The sequence below is a fragment of the Daphnia pulicaria genome, chromosome 2 (assembly GCF_021234035.1).
Source record: "Daphnia pulicaria isolate SC F1-1A chromosome 2, SC_F0-13Bv2, whole genome shotgun sequence".
Taxonomy (NCBI): Eukaryota; Metazoa; Arthropoda; class Branchiopoda; order Diplostraca; family Daphniidae; genus Daphnia; species Daphnia pulicaria.
In genome coordinates, this window is record NC_060914.1 from 8,964,887 (window position 1) to 8,982,173 (window position 17,287).

Genomic DNA, 17,287 nt, shown 5'->3' on the forward strand with positions numbered 1-17,287 from the left:
GTGTGTCGCATGAAAAAAAAGGATGTGCGACATACGGGCCCCGCAAATCATTATCTATATGAGGAATTTTACTGCATAAGGCTCTGATAAAGCGCTCCAGCCATCCGGCGCACAATCGGAATATTGTCATCAACACGAAATCACACGAGCATATTAGCCTATAATTGAGCGGAGAATGTTAAAAAGGAATTTGATTTGCTTAGATAGGTCACTTGTGACTGTTAGGTACTCCAAAAGTAGGATAAATATTACTAAATTTGCGGGAAAAGAAACGGTAAAATTTAAATTTGATCGTGTTTAAATATGTGGTCAAAAACTGTGTGGTAAAATGCCCAAACTACTGAGCTTAATCAATCTGAAGCGAGAACGTTATTCTTTACATAGAATTGTATTGGCACATGTATGAAAAAGGAAACATTAAAAAGACACATTTTAGCAAAACGGGGTTTAATGTTTTATTTTTGGCAGTAGTAGTAACGGATTCCGAATTCATAATAATTCAAGCCATACGCCTTGATATTAATAAAACACCTCAGACCTCATTTCATTATAGTGCAACGTGTTAATTTTTTTTTTAATTATTCTTTAAAATTTTAATCAATGAGTGAAGATATTAATCGGGGTGAAGTTTTTAACTAATAACTAATAAGAGCAAAAGCATTTTATATATCTCGTCTGGCACCATTCAATCGCAAATTTACAAATGGTACAGATGTTTATTGGACTGTTTTCAACATATATTGAAGTTCAATGTTCATTCATTAGAAAAATGTTACGAGCATATCATCTTGAGCGGAGAATGTTGAAGAAAGAATTTGGTTTGCTTACATAGGTCACTAGTGACTGTAAAGTACTATATGATCAAAAGCAGACTAAATATTACTAAATTTGCGGGAAAAGAAATGGTAAAACTAAAATTTGATCGTGTTAAATATGTGGTCAAAGACTGTGGATTTTAACCAATCTGAGACGTGAACGTTACGGGGGTTGGCAACTCAAAATTTGGGTGTACGAGGATTCAGAATCTCAAGGATTCCGAAAGATTCTAGAGATTCTGAGAGATTCTGCGAGATTCTGAATCAAGTTTCCCCCAAAATTCCGCTAGGGGCGCCACTAGTCCTTGGCCCAGTTTCTGTACAGAAGTATGCACTATGTTACGTAGTGGGCGTAGCTCCGTTTCGGCATGCTCTATACCGCTTATAGACATGCAGATTTTATTATCTTCAAGATTTTTTACTGATAGAAAAAGGTGCTACAATAATTTTTGTAGTTTCAAGTAGGGTGAAGTAATCTGATAGTTAGAAACTTGATAGGTTTGAATTAAAAGTCCAGATTATTAATTTTAAAATAGATTATACGGGGAAAATTAACCGCAAGTGACTTTTGCTGGGAATTATTGGCATATTATCAATAGTTTTTTTTAACCATATATTTGTCCCACCCTATCCTCCATTCATCAGCAGACGAAAAAATGTGTGCGCCTCCCAGCGGTGGGAAAAAGGAGGGAAAATTAAAGAAGTTTTAGCGCAACTTATATTTTACATTTTTCAGTATTTCTAGTGCATTTTTTTACAATTTGAGCTTTTCAAAGACCAAATTCACAAAATATCTGAAATTTTAGACGGTTTTGGGGTAGTTTAAAGAAAAAAAGGGGTAAATTTAGTGAGATTCTGGAGATTCTACGAGATTCCATGGGATTCTACGGGATTCCATGGGATTCTACGGGATTCCATGGGATTCTACGGGATTCCATGGGATTCTGAAGATTCTGCGAGATTCTGAAGATTCTATGAGATTCTGGGGATTCTGGAGGGATTCTAGCCAGGGTGTACGAGGATTCTGAGGAGTTGCCAACCCCAGGAACGTTATTCTTTACATAGAATTTGCACCGTATTCTGAATGAAAAAGGATATTTTAATTAGTTAATGTTAATTTTCACGGATTGGATTTGTTTTATTTCGCCATCGTGATAGTGTAATAATAATTCTTGATATTTCAGGCCATACACCTTTTCTTCAATACATACTCGACCTCATTTCTATTTAGAAACGATGATCCAGACTATACTATGGTTGTTACAGATGTTATGTTAATCGGAATGGGTTAAAAGGTGAGCCTGCTCAGCTGAGTAAATCTGGATGCATACCCTATCAAGAAATGAGTGTCAGAGTTCTCTCAAAGTAATTAAAACTATAAGCAACTAATTAACACCTATTAGTCCATAAATCTGAATGATAAGACACTACTACTTTCATCTGGCCCATACGATCGTCAACATTCATATCGGGACAAATGTTTCTTAGACTGTATCCATCATGTATTGAAGATCATTGTTCATTCATTAGAAATGTTATTTGCTAAAATATAAAATTATTATTTATATGGTAAGATATTACAGCATAGGGTAAAGCGCCCAGTCATCCGGCGCATAATGGGATCAATGTCAAGTTGGCGAAATCATGCGAGCATATTTGAGCGGAGAATGTTGAAGAAGGAATTTGATTTGCTTAGATAGGTCACTTGTGACTGTACAGTACTTCTAAGATAAAAGTAGACTAAATTTATTATGTAAGCCGCTCCACATATACCTCAAGTAGTACTACAAAGGCTAAATACGAGAAATCCCGGCATTGATGATAAGGCAAATAATTCCGTTACTCTTATCAGTTTTCAACATCTTACAAGAAATAGTCGCTCGGTATAATCGGGAAGAATGTTACGTAAGAAATTGTTTAGCTTCGTGATCGTTACGCAGAATTGCTCAAGCAAGTGTAAGGTATGTTGTATTTACCTGTACCGGTACAAGCCATCTTCACCCTAGAATGCGGATACTGTTGAGACATGCAAATACCCCCGATCAAGAACATCTTTAGTCATGCTGGCTGTGATCCGTTTGAATATGAGCTGATTTGGTTGGGGCAGTCGACCGAAAATAAAAAAAGAAATATAAAGGACCGTCTCTTTTTCGAATTCTGTTCATTCGGCACTCAACAATCGCCCATACAATCACCCCCCAACCCCATACACGCAACAACTGAAAATGAAATTCGTAATAAGTTTATTATTTTTATTATACAGGCCAATTAATAACGTAATATAATTTTATTACCACATTTAAGTTTGTCGCTGTTTTCTTCGTCCTGACTTTCGTCGTCTCCGCTCAGTTAATGGCCGATTGGAATTACAATCGTTCCGATAAGGATCCTGATTATCTTGTAGTCAGTCCATTATCAAACGAGAAAACGGTTGACACGTCTCGAGTTTCCCGTCTGATATACATCACTCACAACACGAGGGGTGGCCGACTCTTTTTACAAGTGCAATTTGGGAAAAAACGGGAAAAAATTTTCCCGGTTTTTCAAAGCAAATAAAGAGTATCCACTAGAATTTTCTGTTTTTTTCCTATTTTTCCCTAATTTTTCCCATTTTTCCCGACGAGTGCAACACGGGAAAAAGAGTCGGCCACCCCTCGCTCACACATTATAACCTGGTTTCACCGAGAAATTTTGTCCTTGATTGCCGAATTTTGGGCGAAGAAGTTGAAAAAGCATCGTGAGAACTAAACGTGTAAACTATTTTTAAATTATGTTTTTGTGAAAATTGAAAACCACTTACTATTAACACAGCAAATTGGCATTCCCACCAAGTCCAGCAAGAATCTGCGCAGGTTTTGGCATCGACTATACGCAACGATTGGAAGAAACAGCCAAGACAGTCGAGAATTTAAAAGGGCAAATAGCGGCAAATAGAGAGTTTGACATCCAGATTTAACGGTGAGACCACTTCATTTTTACCTCCAATTAAGATGAAGTTTAATTGGTTATTTGACAGCGTATTCGTGCCATTGCAATGCGGATGTCGGCGATTCAATAGGGAAAATTCCTAGTTCCTGTGCAGAATTGAGAGCTATTGGATACAGGAAAAGCGGACTCTATTCCGTCTTGGGAACTCAACAAGTTGAAATGGTTTACTGCAACTTCACACAACCATCAAATGGGCCAAGTAATAAGGTCATCAGCTTAATCTCCCAATTTCCCTAAAACTCTGAAATAATTCAAATTAAAATTCGATTATGATGATTTCCAGAAATTCATTGGCTACGAAGACGTCAAATCAACGCCAGTCTACTTCTACGTACAGAAAGACACGCCGTTTTCGACAGTGGGCACACAAATTCCCTTCGAGGTTGAAGTGATCAACACCAGAAACGCCATATGGATGCAGCTACGAGAATATTTACGGCGCCAGTCAAAGGAACTTATTTCTTCACCTTCACGGGACTTCGGGGGCTCATTTCCAGGGAGGTGCTTTTTCCATCCTTGAAACTCTAAGCGTAAACCTTTATTTGAACGGGAATGTAATCGGAACGTCTTTGGTTGGCGAGACCCACGACCTACCTAATCAACCGAGTCCAGTGACACTTCAATCAACGTTGAACCTGGCAGCCGGCGATCAAGTCTGGATGCAGATCCAATCCTTGACTGACGGAGTAACACTGTATGACGACAGCAATCATTCGACTCATTTCAATGGTTTCCTTCTGGAGCAAGACTTTTGTTAATAACCCTGTAAACATGTACGATTATTTCACTCAATTATTTTCAAATAACAATTCCATGAAATGTGTCTTACCTTGGAAAAATAGATCCCGTAAGACATATTCTGAACGTGTCCAAAAAATTCTTCAAGAATAAAGTTCAAACTCCCGCCTTTTAATCTGCCGCCGAAAAAGTTTTTTTTAAAGAGTCTGTGGCTTTTTGAGAACAATTAGTTAAACACACCAAGTTAAAGTTAATTTTTAAAGTAAAGCCACCTACGTGCGAGGATTCCCAGCACTGATACTCAGTCACATAGTTCCTCTATTGTTATCAATTCGAATATCAGCATCTTATAATAAAAAATCAATCTATTGATCAGTATCAAAAATACAGGAAGAATGTGACGTATGCAAATCCGCTCAAATTCGAGATGAGGTTTGCATTACCTGTAGCCTACCGATAAAATCCATCTTCTTCACCCTAGAATGCGAATACGGCGGAGAGGTATGCAAACATCAATTTTTTGGTTGCCGTTGGTAATAATTCATGGAATATTTTAAAATTACTATTTTTTTAAGATCCCTCCATATACACACCGATGTTAAATATTTTATATTTAATTGATTCTGTTTTTACTTGCCAGTTATATTTTTTAATATTGTTATTTTAATGTGTTTCATCATCTGTCGTCCAAGACGACCAGCATCCACGTAAATTCATTTAATTATATACAATTTTTGTAATCGTTATTAAAAATGATTCCTTAAAAAAATATCGACGTGTCTATCAGGCAATATGGTGCGATTATAATCCCCGAAACATGTAGGCTTTTACTATAAAGATTTAAAGGAATTCCGAATCTATGAATGCGATCGACACATCCGAACTCCCTTTTCATTTCAACTTATTTGAAATTTGAGTTACATACGCTCCTGTTCTTATGTTTCTTTCTTGCGAGCCATGTAAACGCGGAAGTCCTTGTCCGTTCCATGGAGTCGATCAAGCACAAGGGATTTACCGAAGCAACTGTTGCTCGTCATGTGTTGGAAGTCGTGCGCATGAGCTGACGGCCACATAAACCACGGGAAGTGATAACCGCTGTGGTTCTTGATGCCTCTCAGGTGGACTAGGGCGTACCATATATCCACAAGGTGACTATGTGTGGGTTCATAATGTGTGGGCCCTTACGAAACCACAAACAATTTTTAGCGGGCTATTAAAGAATTTCAAATATTCAACAAATTTACAGCATGAGGAACTAGTATGTATTGCTCACTATATTGACTGGAAGGAGGGTAATCAGATATTCCATTTGGGTGCTATACGTGAATACGATGGCAATTGGGGCGTTCCACTCGTGATGTTTCTTTTAAACTGCCGCGTACAATTTCGGGTGATGTTGTAATCTATTACAAGGCGATTAAAAAAGTAAATTGCAATATATCAAAATATCTAATAATATTCTACCTGTGAACGTAATAAAGCCCAACCTCGTCAATTACAAGAAACACGGCCAAGTCAAAGAACAGACGCTGCAGAGTAGGTAATTCGGAGAAATCTGGCATGGTGTGGTTCTTTTTTTTGACATAGTAGTTGATGTGTAAAAGTGGAACAGTGAGAAACCACTGGTTGATCAACACCACCTTTGCGGTCTGGCAGTCGAGGAAGTTTTAAAAATTAAGTATATAATTACAAATTCAGACGGCAGTATTAGGAAACGAGCTTTTTTAATTTCATTTAAAATTTTTGGTAAATCCGAGTAGGATATTCATATAACCAAACCAATAAACCAGATTAAGCCATCTCTATTTGTCACTGCTATGCTCAAATTTATATTTTAGTTACCGACAAAATTCGCAGCATACAAAAGGCGCTTTTAGGTCAAGGTTTTGCAACGGCAGATTTTGTGATAAAATGTAAAATTACGGTCAAGACTACTAGGCGAAATAACATTAATAAACCACAACGAGATGATGATAATTTTTGAAGAGAATATTGTGTGATAATTGGGCGATTTGGCATGAGGTATTATCAGTTGCTAAATTTTTAAAATTACATATCTGGACTTCATTTTTTTTCCGTGGCCCGTTTTTTTTAAGCCCGTGGTTGGTCATGTTTCCATTTAGATAACCAGAGTATTGTGAGGGTTCTGGTCGAACAGGGACTTGGGAGGTCCTTATGATCCGATGAAAACTTTTGGAGGGTCATGAGGTTATCCAGGAATCTTACTGTCTTCCGTTTCCCTTGAACAATGAACTGGATGCACAGTAGATTAATGAAGCTGAGCTGCAACTTACCGGTTGACTTTCTCGACATCCTAGCTATAATAATCTTTCCGGTAAGTGAAATGAATCAAATCGACAATTTTCCTTTCTTTCTGCAGCATTACTTTTTTGTTTCAATTCAAATTACTATTGTTGGATTTTTATTTTTTATTGGGTCAAGTATTTTAATTAACCCAATCAAAAGACAATTTTGAATTGTATAATTTAAAATCCTTCCTCGAATTCATTTGAAAAGTCTTGCCTTTATAGTTTCAGGAACTCGAATTTCTTTCCAATGCCTATTCTATACGAAGGACTAGCGGCAGTGTTGGCAAGTCCAACAGCAGTGCCAGCACCCTCGCCAGTCAATTTAACATCGATTTTCAGCACAGCCTGGACAAGTACTTCAGAGACGCGACCCAGTTGACTATAGATTACGTCTGTAGTCAGATTCAGGTATTAGTTTTCTAGTACCTTTTTCCTTTTCTGATTTTCATTGCTTTTTGTGTCCCCATGGTAGAAACAATATGCTGGTGAAGTGAATTCCGCTCTCATTCGTGCCCTGGTCACCGCAGTATCCAAGAGTTCTATCGAAGGTGATGAATTTTACTAATTGTCAAATGACAAAATTTCAATGACGAAATTGTTTGTTTATTAGGACTTGGTACTGAAAGCCGACTGAAAGTAAAGTGAACAACACTGTCTTGAAAAATCGGACCTAGGTTATTGATGATGGGGTATGTTGACAATATTGCTGATCGTGTGACTGAAGTCACCCAGCAACAACATCCAAAAGATATGTGCTTATCAATTGTGTAAAGATTCGATTTTGTAAACTTTTATATTTGCAGGTTTGATTCGAGGCATCTTCGAGACCCTCTGACTGTGACAGTAACGTCGTTTCTGAAGAGGGCTTTGAATCTTGGGTGTCTTGTCGACGATCCTTTGGAACTTGAAGGCATTTAGCTGTGCCACTCAGTAAGATGATCAATTGATCACATCTTTTCTGACGTGGCTGAAGGAAGCAAAGCCAAATGACCTTGAAAGCGATCAACCGCGAACTTATAAAAGGCATATTCAGGAGCATTTCTGTGAGCTTATCGTGTGAGTAAGCGGGTGAAGCCAGAGTGTTCATGCGTGTAAGTGAAGAAGATTGGTAAAATTTAGCTATCGCCCCTAATCTTCCCTAATTACATGAAAATGAGCGGATTTTTTAGCTATAATGATAAAGGATTTTTTTTTTACTTTCAATTAAAAACGAGTTTGTAACAGGGTTGAAAATTGACTTAACAAACCCGTCGCTAAAGTTACAAATCATCACTGCAAATCATTCATGCCTTAACAAACCCGTCGCTAAAGTTACAAATCATCACTGCAAATCATTCATGCATTAACAAACCCGTCGCTAAAAATACAAATCATCACTGCAAATCATTCATGCCCAAAATGAAAGAGAAAAAGTTTAATGAATATGTTGTTGTTTTAATTCTATTATTAAACTTAATTTTTTGTCTGAAAATGATTATCTTGCCAAATGTCAATCCGCTCTTGTTCTGTGCGTCAATGAAAAAAATCTAAAAGATTATTCGACTTAGAAATAACGAAATAACTGTCAACAAGAAATATACCGTATTCACCGAACTTCCCAGTCAATAAACGAGAAATTGGGCGCTAGGCTACTCAGTTGATCGTAAATCGACAAAATTAAACTATCTATGCAATAAAATTGTAAAAAAACTAAGTAAAGAATAAATCTTTGACAGATCAAGCCGACCGTGTAATGCCTACGTACAAAAAGTTCTTATATGAGCATCACAGCCGATGAAAGAGAAACGATTCGAAAGACGGGAACACAATTAACTAACTGACTAAAAAGCAAGAGTCTCATGAGATCCGGTTCATTAAATATGGATAATTCCAGCTACGATGGTTAACTTCATAATGATTGCATTAAAATTCTTGATACCTGCTGTAAATTAAAATTAAACAGTGGAATATTCTGAATAATTAAACAGCAACTAATCTCAACAGATTAGATTAATATTAAATCAGAAGCTTACGAAAGACAATATGGTTTCGAATAGTTATGGTTCGACCCCTTTTATTATTAATCCTTAACGACAACTACGTACTGCAAGTTTGAAGATTGGGTCATGCCTTTTTGCTCGACGAAATGGTGACGGAACAAAAGGAGAAAGGAACAAAATGGACACCTTCAAGAATCATTGAAAAGCTTGGTCGAGCGATCAACAACCCAGAATCGGTGTATTACTGGGCTGCTGTCAATAATATCCCCGTATTCAGTCCCGCATTGACAGATGGAAGTTTAGGGGACATGATGTACTTTCACTCTTACAAGAATCCGGGACTTGTGGTGGACATTCTTGAAGATCTCAAAAGGCTCAACACGATGGCAGTCAAAGCCTCCAATTCCGGCATGGTTATTTTAGGAGGAGGCCTTATTAAACATCACATTTGCAACGCTAACCTTATGGTAAGAGTAAACATTTTCTAGCATTTACGACAGAATTTTTCTAAAATTGTTAAACTTTTAGAGGAACGGAGCAGATTTCGCTGTTTTTATCAACACAGCTTGCGATTTTGACGGATAAGTGACAGTAGTGGAGCTAAACCGGACGAAGCTGTATCATGGGGTAAAATTAAGAAAGATGCCACCCCAGTCAAGGTAAAAAGAAAAGTGAATATCTTCAGAATTTTAAAATATAAATTTGACTTAATTAATTCTATAGGTTTGTGCTGACGCCAGTCGAGTCTAGTGTTCCCTATCCTGGTTGCTGAAACATTCGCAAAACATCATTTCGCATCAATTTCAAAATAATTCATCAGAAATACATAACCTGATTATATTCTTTTGCTAGTTTTTATTAATCGTTGACAGATGTTTGCATTTTTACACATTCAAATTTAAGTACTTTCAAAAATTCACGCCCGGCTTTACGTTCTATTATGACTGAGCTACGCCAGCTAAATGACTTCATGACATTTAAAATATCTTCTTCGTCATTCTCTTTTACAATTAACAAATAGAACACACCACTAGGAGACATAACTTGTGGAATGACATGACATGACTGTTCTTCCACGAAATCCACCCGCTCAAGACGGAGCTATGAGTGACAATGGATCAATTTCATTTTCGTCCGTTGGAACGTAAGGGGGATTAAACACTAGCACATCCACTTTATTTTGAATCTGGGGTAATTAAGGTCACACCAGATCACAGTTTACCACCTCTAGGCTAACAGAAATTTTTACAAGCTGTTTTACGAGTCACTTGGGCAGCACGTGGATTTATATCAATATTGAAATAATAAGCACAGCAAGAACCAAGACACTTGGCTAAGCCAGTTAACACAATTCCTGATCCTGAACCTATTTCAAGACAGATGGTGGGTTTGAGGGATTTGATAAAGTGAATTTCAGATTCAAGTGCATCAAGCATCTAGCTAGCAAGCATGCTAGACGGCTATGCATGCTAGGCCCAATGCAATTAATTCAAATTATTAATGTTGTATTTACATTTGTTGGTATGAATTGCATGAATTTTTTCTTGTGGTGAAATTTTTTATTATTATTTGATCGTAGTAACTATCCAAAGTTATTCTTGTATCTAATTAGTATAGAATTTCATAACTGAAACAGGAATTTTAATTTTACTTTTGAATATTTACGATATTCTTCATGCCCTTATTGTATACAGGGGTTCAATGAATTCAAATGTTCGTGAATTCTTTAGTGCGAAGTCATTTCTCGTTTTTTTGGCGATTATAATTAATACGATGATAGTAAATGGCGCTGCGTGAAATGTGTTTAACGATTCTGATTAAATCTAAACATGATTACACCACATAAACTTGTGATTGTTTGGACACGCATATTCTGAATTGGTTTCTCTCATGTTATTATTATCTATCAAGTATTCGTTATTATTTGCTTCTGCAACGTTCACAATGGGAAAGTTTGGGTTTCGCGGGCATTTTCTGTTTGATTGGCGCACACGCTCAAAATTTTCTTGGCTAATCACGCATTTTAGTAGGCTATATGCTATGGCTGCGCGCTGGATTAATATGTGCAAGTTTGGGCCTTGTGCGCATTCTGTATGGTTGCGCGCACGCTTAAAATGTGCAAAAATCTCCTGTTTGATTGCGCACATCAGCGATGGTGGCGAGCAGGTTTGAAATGCACAAGTTTGGGTCTTGCGCGCATTTCAGTATGGGTGCGCGCATATTTTCTTCGACCAACGCGCATTTTAGTGTCTAGGCGATCAATAAGTAATTTGTCATAAATTCTGAGTTATTAATCATTAATTTCTATTGATGTTTTGTTAAGAGATTCTTGTATAAATTCATGTGAAAATCAATAAAATCTCATGATTTTTCCGCAGTTTTTTCGCATGAAAAATCTGCAAAAAAACAGTGATTATTAAGCGGGAATATCATGATATATTCTTATAATAAATCAATATTTTATCATATATTCTGAGTTATCAATCATTAATTTCTATTGATGTTTTGTATTGAGATACTTGTATAAAATCATGTGAAAATCAATTTTACCTATGACATTATAAGATTTTTTTGGTTTTCTTTTATACAGTTTTTTGGCTTAAAAATCATGAAATTTATTATTAAATGTCTATCAGAAATCAGGTAGATTTAGGTGTGAGATCATGATATTTAATTATAATTATTTTTTATATTATAATTTATTAAGAGCTTTTTATCAATAATTTCTCTAATGCTTTATAGTGAGATTTTTCATTAAAATCATGTGAAAATCAGTTCCCACTAAGGAATCAAAAGATTTTTTGGTATTATTTTTACCCAATTTTGGGCTTTAAAATCTTCAAATTCATAACAAAAAGTCAGTAATAATCAGCTACAATTCAACAGATCAGATGTGAAATTATAACTATTTAATCGTCAATATTTTCTTATGTTTTTTAATGATGTTTGTGTGAAAAATCAAGGGAAAGTTATTTCTACATATATGACATCAAAATATTTTCTTGTATTCTTTTAATACTATCCTAAAAATATCAGTTAAAATCAGCAAATAAGTATATAGGCCTACCTGGAATGAAATATTCTGACTTTAAATTCTTTTTGAACTTTAAAATTTTTTATTTTATACCTTTCGTAAATATATGGTAGCTATCTAATTCTTTTTTCACACGCACACGCAAAGTTTTTTCACGCGCTAAGTAAATTTGAGTGCAATTTCTATTTGACTCTGGTATGTGTTTTTTGTGTAAATTATTCCAAGTCCCATAACCCTGTTGTTATCAAACTAAACTAACCAATTTATTAATTTCTACGTTAAAAAGCTTCAATTAGCGCTAATCATTTATATTTAGATGAGAAATAACATAATTCTCACTTTGTTCACATGAAATTAATGATTAACGGCTGATTTTAAACTTGAAAATGTCCCAAATTCTCATCAAAAGTCATCAAATAAATGATATTTTGCTGTTAATCTCACCAAAATATCACGACAAAATGAATGAGAATTAAGGTTATTCTCATGTATTTCTTTATGAGTTTTAATGAGATTTTTCCGTAAGGGGATGCGCGCATATTAGTGCGTTTCCGCGCAAAAATTCCAGAATTTGAGACGCGCATTTTAGTTTTTTACGCGCAAGACAAATTCCGCGCATTTTAGTGTCCGCGCAACGCGCATTTTAGTAACACCCGCCGATCCAGCCTATCCAGCAGATCCAGAAAGACCTTTGGACTTGTTCGATTAATTCAATAATCAGCGTCAGAGACTCATAGTACTAACGGTCTCAGTTAATACCTTGGTTACTACTCTCACTTCTGTCAAACCAACTTAAGGCTCTTCCCTAGCAAGACAGGTTTTCTGATTATTATTTTTCCAATTGTGTGGTTTCGGAAGAGCGTCATTTGATCTTTTACTATGGAAAATGCGCTATAAAAATGTATAGAATAGAATAGAATCTATATTTACAGCGGCAGCAGCAGGACTATTTTGATTTGGAGTCTGAAAAACAACATTAGATTCAGACAGTTAAACTAGTAGTAGTGAAAGCTTTTATTGGTTGCCACCAGTTTCGGCACTTTTTTTCGGCACAGCAGTTTTGTCGAGTTCGGCACCACTGTTGTCCGTTTCGGCACTGTATTTGTCTGTTTTGGCACCGCTGCCGATTTTAGAAATTCTCGCTTTGTTTATTAATTTCCCTAATTTGACAACCTGTTTCGGCACCACCGCCACTCACCTAATATTATTGTTCCAATTTTTCTCACATTGTTCCTTTACTCCGTAGAGATAGGTCAGCTTTACCTTTATCTTTAGCTTTATCGACGTGGAAGGATGGCACTCTCACCTTGCAAATCACGCTTGCCTTAAGAAAAGTTCAAGAGGTCTCAACCTGTATACACTTCTCGAAGTACTCTACGAGGAAGTTATACAGGTTGACATGTACACCAGAATGCTGGAACAGGGAAAAAAATTAAGGAGGGAGAGAAAAACTTTAAGGGATTTAAATACTAAACTTTTTTCGTTTTGGAATGATTATTCAAATTCTGTTATTAGCACTGAAGAACTCCTCGAAAAATGCGCGGAAATCTCTACAAATTTCAATGCGAGTAAGTTCGTGAAGACGGTGGATGACGTTCGCCTCTTAGAATTAGAAACTGAGTAATGATGTAATAATGTAATAAAACCTGCAATATAATGATAAAAAATATAAAAGAAATTAAATTGCATAAAATAAAAAAAAACAAAGAAAAAAAACGAAACTATTTTTTATTGGTGCCGAAAAGGGATAAAGTTAGTGCCGAAACTGACGCTTTAATTGGATGATTGGGATGTGTATTTATATAGGGTGCCCAACTCGACGAAACTGCTGTGCCGAAAAAAAGTGCCGAAACTGGCGGACACCCTTTTTGTGCTCCTTAGGCTACATGAAGTGAAAAAGCAAAAAACCCACTGATAATTCCAACACGCTGAAGAGTGAAGACAATCTACAACAGAAGAAAAGGTAATTAAGGGTAAACCTTAATCAAAATTAAACTTACATTTTAAATTGCAGAAATGTAATGCAGTGGTTGGGCAGCGGCTGGTGCGCTTGGCTCATCATCGTCTGAGTCGAGACTAGAATCCGAAAAATATTTTTCTAGATTGTCCATCTGTTGCTCTTCGTCTTTTTTTTCTCTTCTTCTTGCTTTTGTTTTTCTTTTAGTTTTTCTTCCTTCAACCATTTTTTTTAAATCGCCACAAGCTGTTGGTGTTGTTGTTTCTTTTTCCTTTCCTCTTTTTGTTTCGCATCGTGGCGGCATGCTGAAGAGAGAAGAGAACCTGCAACGGAAGAAAAGGTAATTAAATGTCACCACATAATAAAAATTAATTATTACGTTTTAGATGGCGGAAACGTATTGCATTGGCTGGGCTGCTGCTGGAGCGCTTGGCTCATCATCATCTGACTCCAGACTAGAATCAGAAAAATAGTTTTCCAACTCTTCCATTTCTTGCTCGTCTTTCTTTTTCTTCTCTTCTTCTTGCTTTTGTTTCTCTTTGAGTTTTTCCTCCTTCAACCATTTCTTTAAAATCGCCACAAGTTGTTGCTGCTCTTGTTTCTTTTCTTCTTTTTGTTTCGCATCGTGGCGGATCGCGGACTTTTTATTGGCTTTACGGCCTCTTTTAGTTCCCATTTTCTAAAAATATAATATAGTTTGATCATTTGCCCATTTAAATTTAAAACTTTTATTCTTACGTAAACGATAATTATTCTATGATTGCTCAATGATTGCTATCGAAAGTCGAAAGTTGCTATGTGTCTCAAAGCTGCGTCAAGATTGGTTTTCCTTGCTGGAGCTGCTAGCTGAAGATTTGAATCCTCAATGCAAATTTCACACCTTCAACTTAACCCGGCCCTCCGAGATCTACCCGTTGAATGCAAATTGACGTGATGAAGAAATTTTTGCAAAGTCCCCCGACATTCGAGCTCCAAGGGGCTGGTTAGTGGAACTTATTAATCGCTTTGGGAAATTGAATGGATTCCAACTGTTGTTGGAACGGTTTCAAAGTGAGCAAAACTTTTTTTTTTGTTTTTCTTCTTTGAACCATTTTTTTTTAAATGGCCACAAGCTGTTGATGTTCTGGTTTCTTTTTCCTTTCCTCTTTTTGTTTCGCATCGTGGCGGGTCGCGGACTTTTTATTGGCTTTACGGCCTCTGCCCATTTTCTAAAAATATAATACAGTTCGATCATTAGCTCATTTAAATTTAAAAAAACTTTATTCTTACGTAAACGAAAAGTATTTTATGATTGATCAATTTCTATCGAAAGTCGAAAAAACTGAACACCTCGATTGAATGATGGTTGCAGACTACGCCACGTGAGACCATGAGGGGCCGGTGGTGCCCTCACGTTTCGACTTTCGATAGAAATTGATCACAAACCAGTGCCCTGGTGACTGCTTGGAACTTAAATCCTAAACATCTAACAAAATATTTGAAACCCAATCCACAGAGGAATTCAATATCTTTTGGTAATTTTTCCATTACCCAAAAACCACTTACATTAGGCCAATTCATTGTAAGGAATATTTAATTATTAGTTAAATTTAGTTAAAATAAGAATGTAAGCATTGATGTACAGGGCAATCATTACACCATTGCACTCAAGCAAGTAATGAGCAACGAGATTCGCATCAATTCCAATCTCAAGTCTTTAAAGGAAAAAGGTTTTGTCAATTATTTTGAATCGGAATGTTTTGAAATTAATCGCCGTATCGCCGTAGGGGAGAGGGGGGCTAGTTGGCAGGGTCACTTTTTGTGAATTTATTTGAATTTTTTGACCACACGTTTTGCAAATTGAATGAATAATGAATCAGATTCAGATTTCAATTCTCTATGAATTGATCGTCTTGCTTTTTGAAATACATTGACACAAAATTCAAAAAATAAGAAAAACAGCAAAAAAAATTCCTGCCAACCTGCTCCACCTATGTATATGTATATGGGGTAAGTTTCCGAACGGGGTGGGGTAAGTTGGTAGCGGACGACTCGTCGTTTGATAGAAGTCGAGAAAAGCTGAAGGTATTGTGTTATTTCGTTACGTAATAATTATATAGGCAACCGTATCATTTGCGATCGAATAATATAGTCCACCGCTATTGATTTTGATTTCACAACCTTTTTTTTAGTGACCAATTTTTAGATTAAATGAATGAGAATAAAAAAGGCCAAATGTTTTCCAAATTTTTTCAAATTTTATTGCTCGAATTTTTTAATACAAAAAATGAATTTTTCTCCGCCACCACCGTCAAAGATCGCAAAGTTTATTTTCAAGGCAGCAATATTGGTCCAGCAATCCGCACAGCTTTAGGGATGGATCGTGTAATACACCGCAGACGATTCCACTGTTGTTGAACTGGCCTTAATCGATGATTGATCTGTTAAAAGAGAAAACCAACAAATTTAAATAAACTTAATAGGTATTATACATGTTACATTAAAGGATCAATTACCTATACTTTTTAAATACAGTCATCGCACCAATACAACTCTTCTTAAATAGACATGTCGTCTTCCCAATCCTCATGAGCCCATTCACCGCACTTTTTGCATTGAATCCAAGCCGAAATGCTTGTTGAATAAGGCCCTTGGCAAACTAAACAATAACACTCTTTTTCGTCCACGTTAGGCCCAGTAGGGGTAGTCTTTTGGGGGTAGTCTTTTTTGTTTTCCCTTTTGCTTTCACTGGTGCAGTTTTTTTGGTAGCTTTTCTTTGTTGAGTAAACAGCTTTTTGGTAGCCCTCTCTGCAGTATTTTCCTTCTCTTTTTCTATCATATCTTTAACAGGAGTGCTTGTCAGAATCGCCGTCTTTCGTTGTCTAGAAACGCGGGCAGCCGTCTTTCTAGGCCCAGCTTTGGGAAGAGGGCTTAAATTCTCCAACACAGATCCGTCCGCTGTTGCTTGTGATGATATGGATGTAGAAGGAGATGATGAACCTTGCTGAACCAGAACGGCATTTATTAATTGAGCTTCTGGTATCTCTTCAATTGCGGTCAAATTGATAAATTCAATCTCAGTAGGAGGCACTTCTTTCTTTCTTCAATCATCATCATCTTCAATTTCGTTTGTTGTTGTTGCCGTTTCAATCGCAGTATAAGTCACATCTTCAACTTCGTTTGTCTGGTTTTGGTTTGGTCAATCTGTCACCATTGACGGAGCAAAGTCATCTTCAGTGAAGATATTTCGGTTGTAAGGGGCCACAATGTCCCAATGAAAGGGGAGAGGAAACTCACTCACTCCCACTGCTGAAGCTTCACAATAAGTCTCAACCTAATAAAAACCTAATGTAAATGTCTCACTCACTGCTCACAATGCCAACCTGCTTTTTCGAATCCAGCCATAATGTTTCGTGGTGTGATAGCACTTGGCAGAGCCTCCTTTACAATTCCAGGAATATGACGGAATGTCATTGTTTGGCCCGGAT

General features: G+C 36.6%; 1 protein-coding gene, 3 long non-coding RNA genes and 1 pseudogene across 9 annotated transcripts; 2 read left to right on the top strand and 3 right to left on the bottom strand.

Annotated features, from left to right (window-relative positions):
* Positions 1 to 54: 54 nt before the first annotated feature.
* Positions 55 to 5,056, bottom strand: LOC124326760. Of its 6 annotated transcripts, none has more exons than XR_006915794.1 (9): positions 4,985 to 5,056; positions 4,818 to 4,887; positions 4,633 to 4,753; positions 4,398 to 4,566; positions 4,139 to 4,327; positions 3,616 to 4,044; positions 3,110 to 3,559; positions 2,792 to 3,034; positions 55 to 158 (listed from the first exon to the last, which is right to left on the bottom strand). It is a non-coding gene; the product is annotated as an uncharacterized LOC124326760 (long non-coding RNA). The 6 variants fall into 6 exon arrangements; XR_006915796.1 differs by lacking the exon at positions 55 to 158 and having other exon boundaries at positions 2,302 to 3,034; positions 3,616 to 3,680; positions 3,795 to 4,044; XR_006915797.1 differs by lacking the exon at positions 55 to 158 and having other exon boundaries at positions 2,302 to 3,034; positions 3,113 to 3,559.
* A 425-nt stretch (positions 5,057 to 5,481) lies between these two features.
* On the bottom strand, positions 5,482 to 6,148 carry LOC124326750. Its single transcript, XR_006915779.1, has 3 exons — positions 6,006 to 6,148; positions 5,815 to 5,944; positions 5,482 to 5,721 (listed from the first exon to the last, which is right to left on the bottom strand). It is a non-coding gene; the product is annotated as an uncharacterized LOC124326750 (long non-coding RNA).
* Positions 6,149 to 7,087: 939 nt separating this feature from the next.
* Positions 7,088 to 7,539, top strand: LOC124326886. The gene is made up of 3 exons (XR_006915933.1): positions 7,088 to 7,258; positions 7,323 to 7,398; positions 7,461 to 7,539. It is a non-coding gene; the product is annotated as an uncharacterized LOC124326886 (long non-coding RNA).
* Positions 7,540 to 8,937: 1,398 nt separating this feature from the next.
* LOC124326665 lies at positions 8,938 to 9,564 on the top strand (annotated as a pseudogene).
* A 43-nt stretch (positions 9,565 to 9,607) lies between these two features.
* On the bottom strand, positions 9,608 to 10,265 carry LOC124327702 (methyltransferase N6AMT1-like). The gene is made up of 2 exons (XM_046786700.1): positions 10,098 to 10,265; positions 9,608 to 9,930 (listed from the first exon to the last, which is right to left on the bottom strand). The coding sequence occupies exons 1-2, from the start codon at positions 10,263 to 10,265 to the stop codon at positions 9,688 to 9,690; spliced, it is 411 nt and encodes a 136-aa protein (XP_046642656.1). The 3' UTR covers positions 9,608 to 9,687.
* Positions 10,266 to 17,287: the final 7,022 nt, after the last annotated feature.